The 18,831-nt window shown below is 48.1% G+C and overlaps 1 protein-coding gene across 14 annotated transcripts in view; it reads left to right on the top strand.

Moving 5' to 3' along the window:
- Positions 1-18,629, top strand: part of LOC138812159 (muscleblind-like protein 1) — a 162,329-nt gene extending 143,700 nt beyond the window's left edge. For 7 of the 14 annotated variants that reach the window (XM_070000108.1, XM_070000095.1, XM_070000106.1 and 4 more), the window contains 6 exons: positions 1,946-1,999; positions 4,668-4,821; positions 9,036-9,071; positions 9,723-9,817; positions 12,694-12,767; positions 15,257-18,629. In XM_070000108.1, coding sequence (XP_069856209.1) covers positions 1,946-1,999; positions 4,668-4,821; positions 9,036-9,071; positions 9,723-9,817; positions 12,694-12,750 — 396 coding nt within the window. In that variant the 3' untranslated portion in view covers positions 12,751-12,767; positions 15,257-18,629. The remainder of the gene's footprint in view (positions 1-1,945; positions 2,000-4,667; positions 4,822-9,035; positions 9,072-9,722; positions 9,818-12,693; positions 12,768-15,256) is intronic. The other 7 variants (XM_070000102.1, XM_070000099.1, XM_070000100.1 and 4 more) reach the window with 7 other exon arrangements.
- Positions 18,630-18,831: the final 202 nt, after the last annotated feature.

The following is an 18,831-nucleotide window of genomic DNA, read 5'->3' as shown; positions in this document are numbered from 1 at the left end:
CCACACTGCATCCCCCAGGCTCCCCTCACCCCTACACACTGTGCACCACAGTACACACACACCCCAGACTCCCCTCACCCCTACACACCATGCACCACAGTGCACACATACCCGACTCCCCTTAACCTTACATGCCATGCGCCACAGTGCACACACACCCCAGGCTCCCCTCACCCCTACACACCCTGCACCACAGTGCACACGCCCCGCCAGGCTCCCCTCACCCCTAGACACCGTGCACTACAGTGCACACATACCCCAGACTCCCCTCACCCCTACACACTGTGCACCACACTGCATCCCCCAGGCTCCCCTCACCCCTACACACCATGCACCACAGTGCACACACACCCCAGGCTCCCCTCACCCCTAGACACCATGCACTACAGTGCACACACACCCCAGACTCCCCTCACCCCTACACACTGTGCACCACAGTACACACACACCCCAGACTCCCCTCACCCCTAGACACCGTGCACTACAGTGCACACGCCCCGCCAGGCTCCCCTCACCCCTACACACCCTGCACCACAGTACACACACACCCCAGACTCCCCTCACCCCTACACACCCTGCACCACAGTGCACACACACCCCAGGCTCCCCTCACCCCTGCACTCCATGCACCACAGTGCACACACACCCCAGACTCCCCTCACCCCTGCACTCCATGCACCACAGTGCACACACACCCCAGGCTCCCCTCACCTCTGCACTCCATGCACCACAGTGCACACCCCTAGACTCCCCTCACCCCTGCACACCATGCACCACTGTGCACACACACCCCAGACTTCCCTCACCCCTGCACACCATGCACCACAGTGCACACACACCCCAGACTCCCCTCACCCCTACACATTGTGCACCACAGTGCACCCCCAGGCTCCCCTCACCCCTACACACCCTGCACCACACTGCACCCCCAGACTCCCCTCACCCCTACACACTGTGCACCACAGTGCACACATACCCCAGGCTCCCCTCACCCCTGCACACCATGCACCACTGTGCACACACACCCCAGACTCCCCTCACCCCTACACACTGTGCACCACAGTGCACCCCCAGGCTCCCCTCACCCCTACACACCGTGCACCACAGTGCACACATACCCCAGGCTCCCCTCACCCCTGCACACTGCACCACGATACACAGCCCCCCAGGTTCCCCTCACCCATACTGTGCACCACAGTGCATACACACCCCAGACTCCCCTCACCCCTATCTTGCTTTAACAAGGACACATTCTGGAACCCCAAGATAGAGCTGCTTCCATAGGATTGTCCGTGTCAGTCACAGACATGGGGTGCCCTACTGTCCCAGGGCCGCTGGTGGCTGTAGGGCCCACACCAGGTTCTAGGGCTGCAGAGGCCTCACTGAGCCAGGACAGGGGAAGGAGTAGACCCCAGCAGAGTCCCCAGTAAGCTGTCCTCATAAGGGAGATGATCACGGCTGCCCAGCCGGCTCAGCCAGCCCATCCCTCGGTGCCTCGCCTTCTAACAGTGTCCCCCTTCTCTCGAATGCATAGCTTAATCTTGACCATAGTCCCAGGAACATCTCCCTGAGGCGGCTTGGCGCCCGGAGCTCTGACTCCCAGAGGTCTTTTCTGTGTTTGTTTTCGGATACTTGAGCAAAAATACAGAAGGCAGCCCCTCTGCTTTCCTCTTCACTCTTCCTTTTTCCTGTTAGGTATCTGGTGTGTCATTAACTACAAAGAGGAGTCCCCTCCCAATAACAACTCAGTAGTGCCTTTATTGTGCATGCTTAGTCTTGTTATCCGTTGTATATGGCATTCCGATGATTTGTTTTTTATTTGTTTTTTTCTCACCTACCCAAAATGCACTGCTGCCCCCATGATGCACCTCTGCTTGCTGTTTATGTTAATGCGCTTGAACCCCACTGGCCATTGCCATCATGTGCTCGCTGCCTGCTAATTAAGACTCAGTCGGCTGTCAAATCACTGAAGCGACCCCTCGAGGCAACCTTTGACCTGGTACTATGACCTTTCACCTTTTAGCTTGGCATGTAGCTTTATTGTAGATACGAATTTTTTGTTTTGTTTTATTTTTTTACCAATTAAAAATATATCCTTCTCCTGTTATAAAAGTCATAAAGTACAGTGAAAAACTGAGTGTGGTGTCCTACGTGTGGAGGAGGGCATGTGGCCGGGGAGGTGGAGGAGGAGGGCATGTGGCTGGGGAGATGGTGGAGAAGGACGGTAGTGGCCGGGGAGAGGGAGGAGGAGGAGGAGGAGGAGGAAGTGGAGGAAGAGGAGGAGGAGAAGGAGGAGGAGGAAGAAGAAGAAGAAGAGGGCATGTGGCCAGGGAGAGGAAAGAGGAGGAGGTCGCATGGCCAGGGACATGGAGGAGGAGGAGGGTGTGTGACCAGGGACATGGAAGAGGAGGAGGGCGCATGGCTGGGGACATGGAGGAGGAGGGGCCGCATGGCCAGGGAAATGGAGGTGGAGGAGGAGGAGGGCGCATGGCTGGGGACATAGAGGAGGAGGGTATGTGACCAGGGACATGGAGGAGGAGGAAGATACATGGCCAGGGACATGGAGGGGGATGCATGGCTGGGGAGATGGAGGTGGAGGAGGAGGAGGGTGCATGGCCAGGGAGATGGAGGAGGAGGAGGAGGAGGAGGAGGGTGCATGGCTGGGGAGATGGAGGTGGAGGAGGAGGAGGGTGCATGGCCAGGGAGATGGAGGTGGAGGAGGAGGAAGGCGCATGGCTGGGGACATGGAAGAGGAGGGTATGTGACCAGGGACATGGAGGAGGAGGAGGGCGCATGGCTGGGGACATGGAGGAGGAGGGTATGTGACCAGGGACATGGAGGAGGAGAGTGCATGGCCAGGACATAGAGGAGGAGGAGGGTGTGTGACCAGGGACATGGAGGAGGAGGAGGACACATGGCCAGGGAAAGGGAGGTAGAGGAGGAGGAGGGCAAGTGGCCAGGGAGAGGGAGGAGGGGGAGGGGTCATGGCCAGAGAAGTGGAGGAGGAGGAGGAGGATGCATGGCTGGGGAGGTGGAGGAGGAGGAGGGCGTAGCAGCCCACATTCAGTTTACGAGCATTGTCCAGTGTGCTACAGAAATCCTTGGCAGACCCAGGAGTGTACTTTTGACTTCCTATCTATGGCCCTGTCTGGCCAGCATGCCCTTAGAGATACAGAGTGGTTGACCTTTTAGTATCCGTAGCTCAGTGTGAAGAAGTGCATGCTGCGGGCAGGACAGCGCAGGATGATGCCTGCTGGGCCAGGCTGGGCAGGATGGGGCAGGGAAGGGAAGGATGGGGCAGGACAGGGCAGGATGATGCATGCTGGGCTGGGCTGGGCAGGACGGGGCAGAGAAGGGCAGGACGGGGCAGAACAGGGCATGGGGGGAGGAGCAGGTTGGGGCAGGACAGGGCAGGATGGGGCAGGGCAATGCATGCTGGGCCGGGCTGGGCAGGACTGGGCAGAGAAGGGCAGGGCAAGGCCTCATCACCTCAGGATTAACTACTAACCCTTTGCCCTAGTGGTCCCGAGCGGTGGGCCCAGTCTCCTCCCTCCAGGGCAGCTTCCACCGGAAGCCCGAAGCACATGGGACAGGCATCACTGTACCTCACCTGGATGGGATGTGGATGAGGGGGTGTGTGGATGGGGTGTGGTTGGGGTGTGGCCAGGGTGTGATCAGGGTGTGGTAAGGTGTTGTGGGGATTGGATGGGTAGGTGTGGTTGCGGTGTGGAGGGGGGGTATGGATGGGGTTTGGAGGGGGGGTGTGTAGAGAGGGGTGAATGGGGTGTAGAAGGGGTGTGGAGGGGGGTGGTCAGGTGTGTGTGGTGTGATGGGGTATGGGGGGTTTGGATGGAGGGTGTGGTCTTGGTGGGGGGGGGTGTGGATGGGGTTTGGAGGGGGTGTGGACAGGGGTTTGGGTGGGGGTGTGTAGAGAGGGGTGAATGGGGTGTAGAAGGGGTGTGGAGGGGGGTGGTAGGGGTGTGGTGGGGTATGATCAAGGTGTGATGGGGTTTGGATGGAGGGTGTGGTCTTGGTGTAGAGGAGGGGTGTGGATGGGGTTTGGAGTGGGGTGTGCACAGGGTTTGGGTGGGGGTGTGTAGAGAGGGGTGAATGGGGTGTAGAAGGGGTGTGGAGGGGGATGGTAAGGTGTGTGTGGTGTGATGGGGTATGGGGGGGTTGGCTGGAGGGTGTGGTCTTGGTGTGGAGGGGGTGTGGATGGGGTTTGGAGGGGGGATGGGGACAGGGTTTGGGTGGGGGTGTGTAGAGGGGTGAATGGGGTGTAGAAGGGGTGTGGAGGGGGTGGTCGGGTGTGGTTGTTGTGTGATCAGGGTGTGGGGGGTTTGGATGGAGGGTGTGGGCGCGGTGTGGAGGGGGGATGTGGACAGGGTTTGGGTGGGGGTGTGTAGAGAGGGGTGAATGGGGTGTAGAAGGGGTGTGGAGGGGGTGGTCGGGTGTGGTTGTGGTGTGATCGGGGTGTGGGGAGGTTTGGATGGAGGGTGCGGTCGCGGTGTGGACGGCAGGCCTGGCCCGGGCACCCCTCCCTCCACTCAGCCGGCGGAGGCCCTGGCCCCGTAGCCCCCGCGCCGCTGCCCGCCCGCTGCCCAGCCCAGGCCGCCGCACCACTGACGGCTCTCTTCTTTTCTCTTTGCTCCTGGTCCGGCGGACAGGGCATCCCTCAAGCCGTCCTCCCCCCGCTACCAAAGAGGCCTGCTCTCGAGAAAACCAACGGTGCCACCGCAGTCTTTAACTCGGGTATTTTCCAATACCAACAGGCTCTGGCCAACATGCAGCTGCAACAGCACACCGCGTTCCTCCCGCCAGGTGAGGGGCGGGGCGGGCGGGGGGGGGCCGGAAGACGCGGGCCGGGTGGGTAGTGAAGAGGGCGGGGCTAGGAAGGGTGGGGCGGGGGCTGGGGAGAGGAGGGGCGGGGCTGGGGTAGGCTGGCCAGGGGATGGGCTGGGGCTTAGGGCTGGGCTGGCAAGGGGCGGGGCTTGGGAGGGGAGGGGCTGGGGAAGGGGGTGTGAATGAGGAGGTGGGGCTGGTGAGGGGCGGGGCTAGGGAAGGGAGGGGCTGACAAGGGGAGAGGCTGGGCTGAGGGGTGGGGCGGGGGCGGGGCTGGCAAGGGGAGAGGCTGGGGTGACCGGAGGGGCAGGGCAGGTGAAGGGCGGGGTAGGGGGCGGGGCTGACCATGGGAGAGGTGGGGCTGACAAGGGGAGGGGTTGGAGAGGCAGGATCTGTTAAGGGGCAGGGTAAGGAGCAGAGTGGCGAAGGAGGGGTAGGGTCAGAGAGCGGCATTTGAGGGGAGGAGCTAGCGGGTGAGGGGCGGGCAATGGGTGGATAGGGCGGGGCAATGGGCGGGCGAGGGGCGTGGCCAGAAGCCAGCCTGCCGTCCCCTGGGCGGAGAGCAGGCTGGCTCCCCTGAGGTCTGGGTCCTGCATGCAGGGAGGCCGCCCAGTGTTTGCCTTTAAAACCAAGACTAAGCTTAACTGCACCCCAGGGCGGTGTCTGTGATCCCCTGGAGACACCTAGATGGACATACAGCTCTTCCCTCCCACACCGCCCCTTGTCACTGGCCTGACACCTGCTGTGGAACCCCGGGCTGCCCCGGTGCTCCGGAACCCAGATTGTGCCCTGATACCATGCTCCCCACTGGGATTGATTTGATCAGACTTACAGGGTGATCCGCTCTTCAGATACACTGCATAGTGCTGTGCTCAGTACACACGCTCTAACAGGGTGCTCCACTCTTTAGACACACTGCATAGTACTGTGCTCGGTACCCACACCTGCAGGGTGATCCACTCTTCAGTTATACTGCTTAGTGCTGTTCTCAGTACCCACTCGGGCAGGGTGATCGCTCTTCAGGCACACTGTTTAGTGCTGTGCTCAGTACACATGCTCTCGCAGGGTGCCCCACTCTTCAGATACACTTAGTTTGTGCTCAGTACGCGTTTGCACAGAGCTAACACGAGAAGAGCTCATATGTAGCACATGAGCACATTTTCCATTGGCCTCGGACCTCCCCCCCCCTCCCCGCCCAGAAGCGGGGCTTCTGGGCGTGAGTGCCCAGGCCTCACACCGGGGCTCACACCAGTCCCAGCGTTCTCACCCTCAGCAGGACTGCTGTCAGATGGCCCATGTTCCAAACACTGCTGCCCAGGGGTGCTGACCTCACCCCCAGCCGTGCCTGCCAGGCCCCAGAGCTGCTGTCCCCTCCATCTTCCTTGTCAGGCATGTCCACCGTTGTCCCCCTTTGTCCTTACCCCTTCACGCTGCATTCTAGTGTTTAAAGGAGCCGAAATAACCTGCGTCAGCTGGTGCTGGAAAGCCTACCTGAAGGAAGGGGGAAAAGGCCAGACTTCTCCACAGTGTGGAGGCTTACCAGTGGGGAAGTAGGGAGGGGGCTGAGGTTTTTAGAAATAATAGAAACCATAAAGATTTTAGTTTATCATAATTAGAATAAATATCAATGTTCATAATTTGCTAGTGTACATTTCTAAAATCATAATAAGTGAACACAAAGAAGCTGCCTGCTTGAATATCGATTCTGATCATTCAGCTCTGAGCTAGTGAGATGGTAGGTGATCTTTAGAAGACCTTAAATCACCCCAGGGCCAGTGGCTCACACCTATAATCCTGGCTCTCAGGAGTCGCATATCCAGAGGATTAAGGTTTGATGCCAGCCTGGGCAGAAAAGTCTCCAACACTTTTATCTGCAAAATAGCCTGCAAAAAGCAGGACTGGAGGTATCATGACTCAAGTGGTAGAGTGCCAACCATGCAAGAAAGCTCAGCTAGGATACCTGACTTCAAAACCCAGTATTGCCAGCAAAGGGAAAGCCAAAACACCTGTGTTCTATCCCTGAATTATCCCCTGGGAATTGCAACTGCCAACCAGCTCTCCCGGCTCTTCTTCCCTCTCCCATCCGTGAGATTTCAGCTGTGCACACATTCCATTGCACATTCAGTTAACACCCTGGTTTTTTTTTTTCCTGGCATCTTCACAGAGGCCAATTAAAAATTTAATAAAAAATCATGCAATTAAAATACACATGTCTTAGAAACAGCCATTCTTCTGTGTGAACATCTTTGTAAGGCAAGAGGAAATGCACACATATGCACACTTGTGCCTCTTTTTGAAAATGGAAAGGAGGAATGATTTGGCTACTGCACTGAATTGAAGTAAAGTGGGTTTGCTTTTGTCAAATGGGTCCTACAGCATTCTGTCTTCATGTTTGTGAGTTTTGCACCCTGGTGACTGTTTTCATCACTGCCTCTCGTTCATTTGTTGCGAATCCCTCAGGACTGTGTGCATTGGGTAGAATGACAATTAGAGAAATTCAGATCCTAAGTGTTGTGTGGCTTAACAAGAGGGAGTGTAGGGCCAGCTCATTTCCAGGCTTAATTGGATGGATTGCACAGGATGAAATGTGACCAATGTAAGTCTAACAACAAATACTAAGTTTAACATTTATCACCTGTGCAATATTTAAATTGGCTTTAATATCCTCCAATGTGACATTACTCTTCTCTACGCCCAGCTCCCCTCCCCCTGCCCTGCCATTAGAGGGCCACGGCTTCTCAAAGGTCTAGACCCAGGGTTCAGCTGTGCTTGCTCTTGTGTCTCCAGTGACATCCTTTGTTGTTGTTGGTTTGTTTCTGCTGTTGTCTTCCACGAGGCTGACTCGGGGCCTTAGTCACGTCTGACCTTGATGGAGGTACCGGGGCCTTGGCAGCAGCCAACAGCACATTCCTCAGCCAGGAGCCCAGCTCCCCCTTGTCCCTGTTCAACCCAGGCCTGCTCCCGTGCCACTCACTCACAGCAGCTAGAGGGATGCTGGTGACCTAGCCCAGGTTTCAGCTGTGCTCCTCGTTGGCAGCCGCCTCTGACAGGCCCGCATTGGCAGATACCTCTCCAACCAGTGTTCCTCCCAGATGCTGCTAGTATTTCAACAGATGTGCCAAGATTGAGAGATTGAGATAGAAACATAACACGCCAGTTGGTATTTTTAAACCTACAAGTCCAAAATAGTCTCATTGGAAGAACAGTAGTCTCCAGCTGTAGAAGGGCCCTGTGCTGGGTAAAAGTAAACAAGACTTCCGATATTTTTATGTCACAGCAAGAGCTACGCACGGAACATTTATTTTTACTTGCCATAGTCAAGCAGTTCTGAGCACCATGCCAGTGCTCACATGCGAAGCGGGCATCTTCGCTAAGCATCCACCCGGGGCTTTTCACTGAAATCTAATTAGCAGGTTCTTACATGTGAAATATTGTAAAACATTTGCCACTCCACTAAGTCTTGATGATCTTACCCAGCAATGGAAACAAGCCTGTTTTGCCAGATACCAGATGAAGCATTTTGACTTAAATTGCATCCCTTTTTATAAAGCTCTTCCTGCATTATGAATTCCCAAACAAGGAGAAGTTCCCTTTCTTTTCATGCATAATTTATTCAAGTAAAGTTCCTGTATCGATAAGACAATCACGATTCCTTTCAGGTCTGTGTGGCTGCTGCTTCAGTAAACAGAGAAATAAAGCCAAGGAAATTAAAGTGAATGTTGTAGTGTTGTTATGTTGTACATTAAATTATTTACTATTTTAATAAATAATATCTCTACTCATTTAGCATGTTTCAACCTAGAGAAAATGTTAATGTATCATGTGTCAGTGTTAGAAATAGCCAAGCAGCCAAGCTAGGACCCATATTCCACCAGAACAAAGGGCGGTCTCCTTCGGGAGGCATCCAGCAGGTGTCAGTCTTTTGCAGAATAGTTCTGTGTATAGGTGGCAATCAGGGGAAAGCAGGTGTACCAGCACACAGTTAAACTGGCTTTTTATTCTTCACTTGAGACGAGCTCTAATTGGTCACTTGCTGTTGTATTATTTCATTGTGCTGACAGTTACAAGTCACTGTTTCCATAATAACAATTTTTCTTCTTTGTTCAAATGATTTCCTAATTACACGTGTGATGGGATGTTTTAATTCTCTTCCCTTTCAAATCCGCCTTCCTGTTGCAATGCATGATGAGCAGGCTCAATATTGTGCATGACACCCGCTACAAATGTTGGTAGGTGCAGCTGTTTCTTGATTTTTCTTAAACTGATGTGCGCCTCACAGCCCCTCAAAATCCACTGCTCAGTTTAACTGTGATCTATCGGGCAAGTCCATGTCCCTTACTAACACCTGTCAATTAAATGCCATTTTCTATTTAATTGACGTCAATTCACCTAAGTGTTTTCCTTACACACGGTAGTCTCCTTTAGTCACCTTTGGTGGATTTTGATTGGACTCTGAGCTCTGGTGTGTTAAAAAAGGAATCTATCTCATAAAAATAATCATTGTTTTTATAATAATAACCGATTTAAAAAAAAACCCTTCTAATCAAACAGATAACTGTATATTGAAGTAAATACCCATATTCTGATTAGATGTTGAATGTCTGACTGTGAGCACTCTATGAAATTCTTGTTTTGACTTAGCAAATTAAGCCTGTTGTGTCAGTTTTCCTGATTTGATGGTAACGAGCTTTTTTTCCCTCCCTTTTTTCTCTCCGCCCCTCCGCCCCCCTGCCCGGAATGCCTCCTGCTTTGCAATGCGATTGCATGTCACTTGCCGCGCTCGCTGCTATGATCAATGCCCTGGCCCGGGCTCACGTTGCCTGGTCTCCATGTCGCCGCACTCTTCTGTGTGTTTGCTCATATGATTTTCCCTCCGAAAGTTCCCATGGTGCACGGTGCTACGCCAGCCACCGTGTCCGCGGCAACAACACCTGCCACAAGTGTGCCCTTCGCTGCCACAGCCACAGCCAACCAGGTTTGCTCATTTACAGCTTTGTTTCCTAAAACCGACTCTCCCCGGGCCCCGTGGGTGGCCTCTAGGCACGGAGCGGCCAGGCTGGGGGGCCCTCCTGTGGGGCCGGTGGAGTCGGAGGGCTCTCTGGGTGCTGCGGTGAGCATGGGGGTCGGAAATGCCTCTTGTTGGCCTACACATCCTTCCTGTGACAAGCGGCCGATGCTTTTGTGCCATTTCTACGTGCTCCAAAGTCGTGGCAGCCTCATTTCTGAAGCTACTAAAATGACATTTACACAAGCAATTCTCCTTTGTTCTCAACCACCTGACCAGTCAAAAATATAGGCAATTTTAAGATTCAAAACCACCACCAACAAGGCATATTTGTGACATCCATTCCTGAGTTCTCACCTAAATTGTTAAGGAAAATTAAAATACTAAAATGCCACAAATGACCACTCTTGTAAATAGAGTTTGATACAGAGTTATCGTTGATTTCTTCAGGAAGAAGATTCCAAATTAATTCTGTGTGGTGGAGCACTGCTAACCTTGAGCAAAAATAATCTCGGGGACAGTGCCCAGGCCCTGAGATCAAGCCCTGGAACTGAACTCTGTGCTGAGCGTCTCAACCAATTCTCAGTACACGTAGTGAAAACCATTTTTCAGTGCCCTCATTTCTATATTACCCTGCATAAATGTTGCAGATAGATACATATAGAATAACAAGAAACAGTATGGTCCAGTGAGAGTCATTTCATCATCTACCCAAGTTTATGGGGTAACAATCCTGCAGGATACTGTGAAGTTAGGAGGCTCCTACTTAAGCAACTTAAACTTGGTGAAAGGTGGGAGTTAGCTATTTTAAAATAAAATGATTATTTAAAATGTTTAAGTTGCAAAAACTACAAAAAGAAAAACCCACCAGCATTTTCTGATCTTGTTTAAAAATACATTCTAGAAAATACTGGTTGACGTAAAGTCATCTTTATGTGAAGTTAGTTTGGGCTTAAAGGTATAGAAACTTTTGTGACAAAAGCGAAGTTCCTGGGGGTTGACAGTGTGCGAGGAGAACTGAGCCAGCCTCGGCTCACTCATTGACTGGGCTGAAATGGAGGAAGTGAGTCTGAGGCCCCCATGCTGCGCCCACCCGTGGAGGGCAGACAGGTGGAAAGTCGTGGTATCCGATAGCGGAGCCTCCACCCTTGTTTCTTCCGTGCTGTCGGCAAGCACAAGGCTGCTAGCACAGTAGCTGCAGACTCTCCAGAGCACAGTGTCAGATCTGCCTTGAGTTTGAGACAAGCTCTCGCTATTTGTTGGCAAGCAGTCGTTAGTTTTTCGGAGCCTGTCAAAATAGCCTCAGACTGGCAATCATGTATCAGACTCGTTTACGAGCTCGCTCGCTGGTGCATTTGTGGCATAGGAGTACATTATCTCTAGCAGAAGGATCTCAATGGTTTCCAAGCGATCTGCTGCCGTGCAGCCGTGGGGCACGAGCTGTCTGTATGTGTGCCATCTATGATGATGAATTGCTGGTGTAAGCAGAACTCTAGCAGAGCCAATTTGACTATGTCTTGGGCACCTTTTGCATTGTGCTGTGACCATCTCATGCGTAGTCTTGGGTCTCCATACTATTTTACAACCAGATCAATGAAAAGGCAGTGGATATATATATATTATATATACACACATATATTATATCCACGTACATCCATGTGTATATGCCTACAGTACATTAGCAGTGCTGGAAATAGCTGACACGACAAAGTGCCGCCTGCATGCATGCAGACGTTAAAGCGGGCCCTTCCTCGGCATCGGCTGGTGGTGAAGGTCCCGGTGTGCTCCGACAGCCCCATCCTGGAGGCCCCTTCACTCCGGGTGCACACCCTCCCTGCAGCCGGAAAAATGGTACGAGAGGCTTCGTGGTGCTTCGCAGCACGCTATGTGCCCTTTGCCAGAGCTGTCAAATCGCGTAGAACGGTCAGCCGAGAGACGCAGATAACACGGGGATATGTTCATGTTCACGCCAGACCGCAGGACAGAGAGGTCAGGGTAGGACGTCTGAAGGGCAGCCCTGACAAAAACGCAGTCGTGTGTGCGATCTGCTCTCCCATCAACCAAGCGCAAAGTTGGCCCGTGACTTTGTACAGCAGAAACTTGAACGTAGAAGAAGGCCTTGCTTGTTTTAAAGTCACGTAGTCAGGAAAGGACGCGGGTGACCTGGCCAGCGCTCACGGCCTCCAGTGGGGCAAACCCACTGGACTGCAGAGAATTGAGATCGGTTTCTTACTGAATTTTCCCTCAAGTTCTCTAATTTTTGTTGCTCATTAAAACCCAATAGATAAGCAGTCAGGATTCAGTAAATTCTGAAATAAACCTATCCTCTCACCCAGTTCTTTTGAATTGCTACCTTTTTCTGAATGACCTTTTTTTGTGTGCAATCTTCAGTTTGGGGGGAGGGGGAGGAGAAGAAGTAGTTGAGCACTCTCACCTGGATGAAAATGTTAGAAATTCAATTGCACAAAAATAGGCAAAACGTTTCCTACTCTGATTTGTGTACCATTTTAAAATAATTGACTCCACAGGGTGAGTGTGTGTGCACACGCGCGTGTGTGTAGGCCAACAAAAAGGGCTTTTTCAATGACTGCTCTGCATGAATTTTTGGTAGTTTTTCCTCTCTTCCTACAAACTGGTAACAACTATAGAATAGTATGTAACAAAAATTAAAAGAAATGAGTTGCTATTCTAGAATTTATATTAACTTCCTATTGTAATGATCGAGTAGGACTTTCAGCAAGGGCTGACTCTTGCTTTTCTATAATCGTTTAATATGAAGATGGTTTCAACTCTTGGTAGTTGGGTTGCTTGCATGATCATTCATTAAATATCTTCTTATTTGCTAGATACCCATAATATCTGCCGAACATCTGACTAGCCACAAATACGTCACCCAGATGTGAGCTGTCAGCGCTCAACAGTAAGTCCACTATGTAATACCTAATCCTGGTGTGTTTTGTTTTTAAGATAGCAATTGTGTGGTCTACTTAAACCTTCGTAAAACTTCAGAGAAAGCACTTATAGAGTTCATGATAGGATGGCTTGTAAGGAATTTTTCATGTGAATTTACAATTAAGATGTCATAATTTAAAATACAAAATACTCACGGATCACAAATGGGGGAGGTTGTTCCTATTAGGAATAAACACCATGTGCATTAGAACCGACTGGCCAGAAGGTGTGATTCAGAGACCATGTAGGTCTCCAGCAGCATGGACCATGTCTCCAGCAGCATTTCTGTCGCAGGTCATGAGAACCTGCAGACAAATTGAGTGTCTTGGGTCCAGGAGAACTTCTCTTTTACAAAGTGGGCAACATGCAACCAACAGTTTGGTGGTGCTGGGCAGAGAGCAATTAATGACGGGCCACAGGCTTCTGATAGACTTTCTGTCCTCGCCAGCCAGGGCTGTCCGCCCACATTGATGCTTCGTATGTCTGAGATTGATGTCGTAAATAACACAATGAACCTCTGCAGACAGAAAGCACCTGCTCCTGCCAGGCTCCTGAAATTCACAGAAGCACAATTTTTATAATTAGAAAGAGCAGCAGCATTTCCGGCTAAATCTGGTGATTAGGTAATTGATCACTGTCAGTTGTTTCCTTTCATTCACTTATTTGGACCTTAACTCATTTACAAATGAGTTTGTGTTGTTGCATTGTCAGTTTATCCTGTCAGTGGGATGAAGATGTAAATAAGCTCAGAATAGCATCTGTTAAAATATAAGAACTTTGGTGCAAGGATGAGAGAGCAGCTCTTCCCAATCGAAGTTGAAACAGGTGCACAAGAAGGGCACTCTGTGGAGAAAGCCCCAAGAGTGGGTCCGGGCCTTGCAGAAGCAGCTGGCCCGAGTCAGGAGGCCACAGTGAGGTTCAGAGGCCCTGGCAATGTATCCAGAGCCCAGGCAATGGCCGCTCACGAGATGGCAGGCCCAGTGCTGCCCGAGGTTTGCTATAGTAGTGAGCGAAGTTACTGAAGGTGCTTGTGATCCATTTCAGGGTCTCTCTCAAAGCAGTTCTGATTTTTAAAAAAGTAAAAAAGCTTCATGATTTAGAAGAAATGCCACAGTCTTAGAATAAGCACATTACTTGATAGTTCTAGGTGTTGAAAACAGGGTTACAACATACATTCCCAGCTCTAGCAATTGTTTGCTTTGTATGCCTGAAGCTCCCTTCTGTTTCTTACTCATAATCCCAGTTCAATGAAATAATACCAAAAGACCATCCACACATCAGTAAATAGTGAACATGAGGATTTATCTGTACTCGAGTTTATACAATGTGCTGCTGTTGGTAAAATGCCTATTTTCACATAAAGTTGCAACATGGAAGCTGTTTTTAAAGCCAGTAAGTGGTGATTTCTTTCCTTCTCAAAGTTGTATTCTAAAGCAGAATTTTAATATGTAGATTCCAAGATGGGAATAAATTTGATGTAAAAACTGAAAAGTTTTAACTCTCAGGTATATTGTATTAAAACTTAATTCATTAGGAATTATTCCTTAGTTTACACACACACACACACACACACACACACACACACACACACACACACACACACACACACACACACACACACACACACACACACACACACACACACACACACACATTTTGTGCTGGTCCTGGGGCTTGAATTCAGCATTTTTTTGCTCAAGGCTAGTGGCGTATCACTTCAGCCACAGCTCCACTCCTGGCTTTTTTCTTTTTGTTTTTGGTGGTTAATTGGTGAGAAGAGTCCCACAGGTATTCCTGCCCAGGCTGGCTTTGAACCACGATCCTCAGACCTCAGCCTCCTGAGTAGCAAGAATCACAGGCATGAGCCACTGGCACCCAGCCATATGTCAATATTTAATTTTTTTGGCTTTAGAGTGAAGAAAAACATACAAACTTTGAATCATTTAAAACGATCGCTTCAGGTGTCATTTATTTTAAGCTCACACCAGGTAAACCGAACACTTAAGAGAATGAAGCTTGTTTAACAGAACTTACTCCAGGGACTTAGAACCCTGTAGACCGAATAGTTTTTCGTATCTATTAAAATTTACAGGAGACATAAAGCAGGTTTCTATTTTGCTCTATGACAATGATGGTGTCTAACTAAGAAGTGCTCTGCAGTACATGAGATCCTTGATGCTGTGACTGTATTTTACACATTTTGCTTATTAACGGGAAGTTTAGAGCATTCTATGATGTTGCTAAGTGAGTGTGTCATTTCCTCACACGGAGAGAGCATAAACCTTGCGTGTGCACCTCCGGCTTGGTTCCCTCCTGCATTTCCCTGAAGATACGCATGTTCGTGTACATGTGAACACACCATTGACACCAGAGGTGGAGGCGTGGTGGGGGCCATGGAGAGATCCGCCCACGCGGGTTAGCCTGCTGCAACACAGGCTTTCTCTTGTTCCCTTGCAGATCACACTGAAGAGGAAGGACAGTGTGCTTGGTTAGAACAACGGACGGGGTCATTAGCCATACTGTACATACCTTCGCGCAACACCAAACCCCTCAGCCACACGACAGACATCACTGCTGCATGTTAACGGGAAGAACAGACCACACGGCCCACTGCACACTGTTGCGAGCACTGTACATTGAATCAATATTTGTGCTGAGGTGATACCCCTGTCCTGAAGAACAACATTGTCATATTCTTTTCTAGCACAGAGCTATGCATACAGATATGCATACCTACTTAGTTTCCTATATATCCATGTCATTTTGAAAAGACAGACTATGGTATAACCATGACTCTATTATGTATTGGTACGTCTGTAGACCAAGATATAATTTTTTAAAAAAATAAGTTTATTTCTTTCAAGGTTTACAAATAACAAAGGTGCACCTTGTATTTAAAATTGCCATTATAGATGAGAGAGTGCATGCATAGCCCTTTCTGTTTCAGAGTAATATTTTTAATGTACTAGATGGTAAGACATACAGAGGGAGGGATCTGACAGATGAATGTGCCAAGCGAAACCAACTGTGTCTGCTGCCAAGCACACCTGGCTTTAAGTTCCATGTCGTCAAGGATTTCCATGAAGTGCCATAGACTGTACATCGAACTAGAGTATTATTTCTTCAGTGTTATTATTTTCAGAGCCACATTTTGTTGCTTATTTGCTAGTTCTCATCAATCAAAGGGCACCATACTTTTTTTTTTGAAACCAAAGCTGTCTCAGAAATGGCAAAATTAACTTTACAGTAACAATAGACAGCACAACACAAACTCTCAATACAGCTAAACTCACACATACTGGAGATATATATAAGATATATATATATATAAAATATATAATTACTTTAATGCACTGTAGTGTAATATTTATGCATACTATACTGTATAACATGTTATTCAAAAGGGATATGCCATTTCTGAGACACAATAACAAAAAATGATGAAATTATTTTGCTTCTATATTTATAGCCTCTGTCAAAAGTCAGAAGGACTCTAAACGCTTTGCAAAAATGGTTTTACGTTTGCTCACATGCTTCCTACAGTCACATTTAAAATAGTGACTCTAAAGAAAGACAAGAACAGCACTGTCATCAGATGCATGATAAACCAAAATATGAAAATGAGAAATGTTTAATTAACCTAGTAACTGGGTGGGTTAAGTACATGGGTGAATTTTATATGTAATTTTTTTTTGGTTTTGATTTGTTCAGATTAACTGCTTATAGCCTTAGAAAGCCTTTTACAAAATTAAAAAAAATAGATGTGCATTCAGTTTTTAACCATGGATTCGTCCAAAGGAATTCCTTTTTTTAGTGGGTTGGATGTGGAAGCTTGTAAAGGATATTTTTGCTCTGCCCGGCAGTTCTGCGGAATGCTGGCGTGGGGCTCGGCCACTGGTAGCTCTCGTGAGGAGCGGGAGAAGAGAGGGTTTGGTTGTAGAACCTTCCATACTTCCAGGTTTACTGCAAGTTTTTATGCTTGAGAGAAATGCTTTCTAATATAAGACTGATGTGTTGATTTTACTGATTGCACTGTGCATCTATTAAAGCCTTAGATTCTGACATTACGGGTTGGAACCCATACCAATGTAATTTCAATCGTGTTGAGAGAGTAACAGTGACTTCATATGTTAGTGTAGTTTAGTTACATTAAAGAATATTACTTATTTTGTTAAAATGTAGTTTTTCATTTCCTACATTTATTAGATTTTCTTTTCTATTAACAATTGAATACCATTTCAGATTATAGACTATTGTTTTGTTAGCTTTTACTGATGAATTTTTCAAAATACAAAAAGTAGTTTTTCTTCATAACATACTTAGTTTTGAATTACATGTAGTGTCATACGAACATTCGTATTATTGTTAACTAAATGATTTATATTTTACTGATTTAATATTACAGTATAAGAATGTCAGTCATTGTTAGTTCTTGTCTAGTTTTCATTAAAAGAACAAAGATCTTTTATATGGATATCTTATAAATATATAATCATTGCTAAGTAAGATGTTAAGTTGTTGCTATTGCAGCAATCCTGGCAGACAATTGAGTAATATTTTGATGATTTATTTTGTTTGTAATTAGTTATTATAAGAAGATCTAGATCCTAGATATTAGAATAAAATTTATTTTCTACTGTATCCATTTCAAATGTTAAAGTATTGTTTCATATTTTTGAAATCCCTGAATATCAGGCCTTGTTATAAATAAGCTGCATAATCAATAAATAGAACAAGGGACTTTCTGTTGATAATCCAAATACTCAAAGTTTACGTAATGAGAAATAGAGCGTGTGTGCAAACTCTTGAGGGTGAACTATGCTGCACTTCAGCATATCGGGAAGTCTAGAGAGAAGGTTGACTTTTTGCACTTCTGTATATAGTCAAAAGAGAGAAACCTGTATAATAGTAAGATCTTATTTTGAATAAAAACGTCTATAATTACAAGGAGTTTTGTTAAGGCTAATAAAATGACAGACTGAGCAAAATTGCTTGTGAAAGAGGCACAGAGTTAGCACTCTATACCCCTTCAAACATGTCGCTTTGCTTTTTTGTGGACAGCTTGTAGTTTGCCAGGATTTTTTCAGCTGGAAAGGTAATGCCATCCTTCCAAGATCTCGTGACTGTCAAAAAGCTCCATTGGGCCAAATCTGCCTGACGATCATTACCAAAAAAACAGCAGGGACTTTGAACATTAAGATCAAACCATGGATCAAATATTCCTTACATTTTTCAAAACTACTGCATGTTTAAAACCTCAACAACAACAACAACAAATGAGAGAAGGAACAATACGATGGACCTATAATACCCAAATCGGTTTCTGCCAATTTCACTGGTTTAATGTTCACAAAAGAAATGTTCAAAACAAGTATTGACTTTCAAAGAAAATTTAACCCATAAACAGGCAAACCAAACAGCACACTGTATCTATAATTGTTATGTGATTGTTTTTTTTAATTGCTGTAGGATCCCGTTCCTTCAGCAGGTGAAAGAAATCAAACACAGTCGAGCACTCACGGGTGTAGGGAAGCTGGACCTGGTGCCGGCACTGGTTTAAGGAGCCAGTGGTGCCAGGCTTCCTGCGCCAGGTAACGGGGTGCCCTGGCTCGCCCGCAGGGCCGCTTTCCTCTGCTGAGAGGAAAAACATGCTTGGTTTTATATTATGTAATCACAACTTACTTTCTGCTTGTAGTTGCTTAAAATTATGTATTTTGTCTTGGGCTGCAATTTGCTTTATGCTTATTTTATTATTACTGCAGTAGTTGACTTTGCTGTATGGAAAAATAAAGTGAAATTGCCCTAATAAAACTTCTCTTTCTTAAGTATATTTGTGTGTCTGGGATTGCTGTTTTGCACGCTTCATGCACTCTCAGATCATTGTGACCGGCTTGCCATGTAAACCTGCTGTCTGCTTTCGGAAGGCGGCGAGGGGGCATTGCCTTCCTTCCGATTCGTCGTGTTGATATCAAAATTCAAATCCAGACCCCAGTGTTTCCTGAAAAACTTACCATCTTCTGACCTTTGACTTG

The sequence above is a fragment of the Dipodomys merriami genome, unplaced genomic scaffold (assembly GCF_024711535.1).
Source record: "Dipodomys merriami isolate MVZ:Mamm:240054 unplaced genomic scaffold, mDipMer1.0.p SCAF_56, whole genome shotgun sequence".
Classification (NCBI taxonomy): domain Eukaryota; kingdom Metazoa; phylum Chordata; class Mammalia; order Rodentia; family Heteromyidae; genus Dipodomys; species Dipodomys merriami.
The sequence above is the reverse complement of the archived record's forward strand: the minus strand, read 5'-3'. Positions and strand labels throughout refer to the sequence as shown.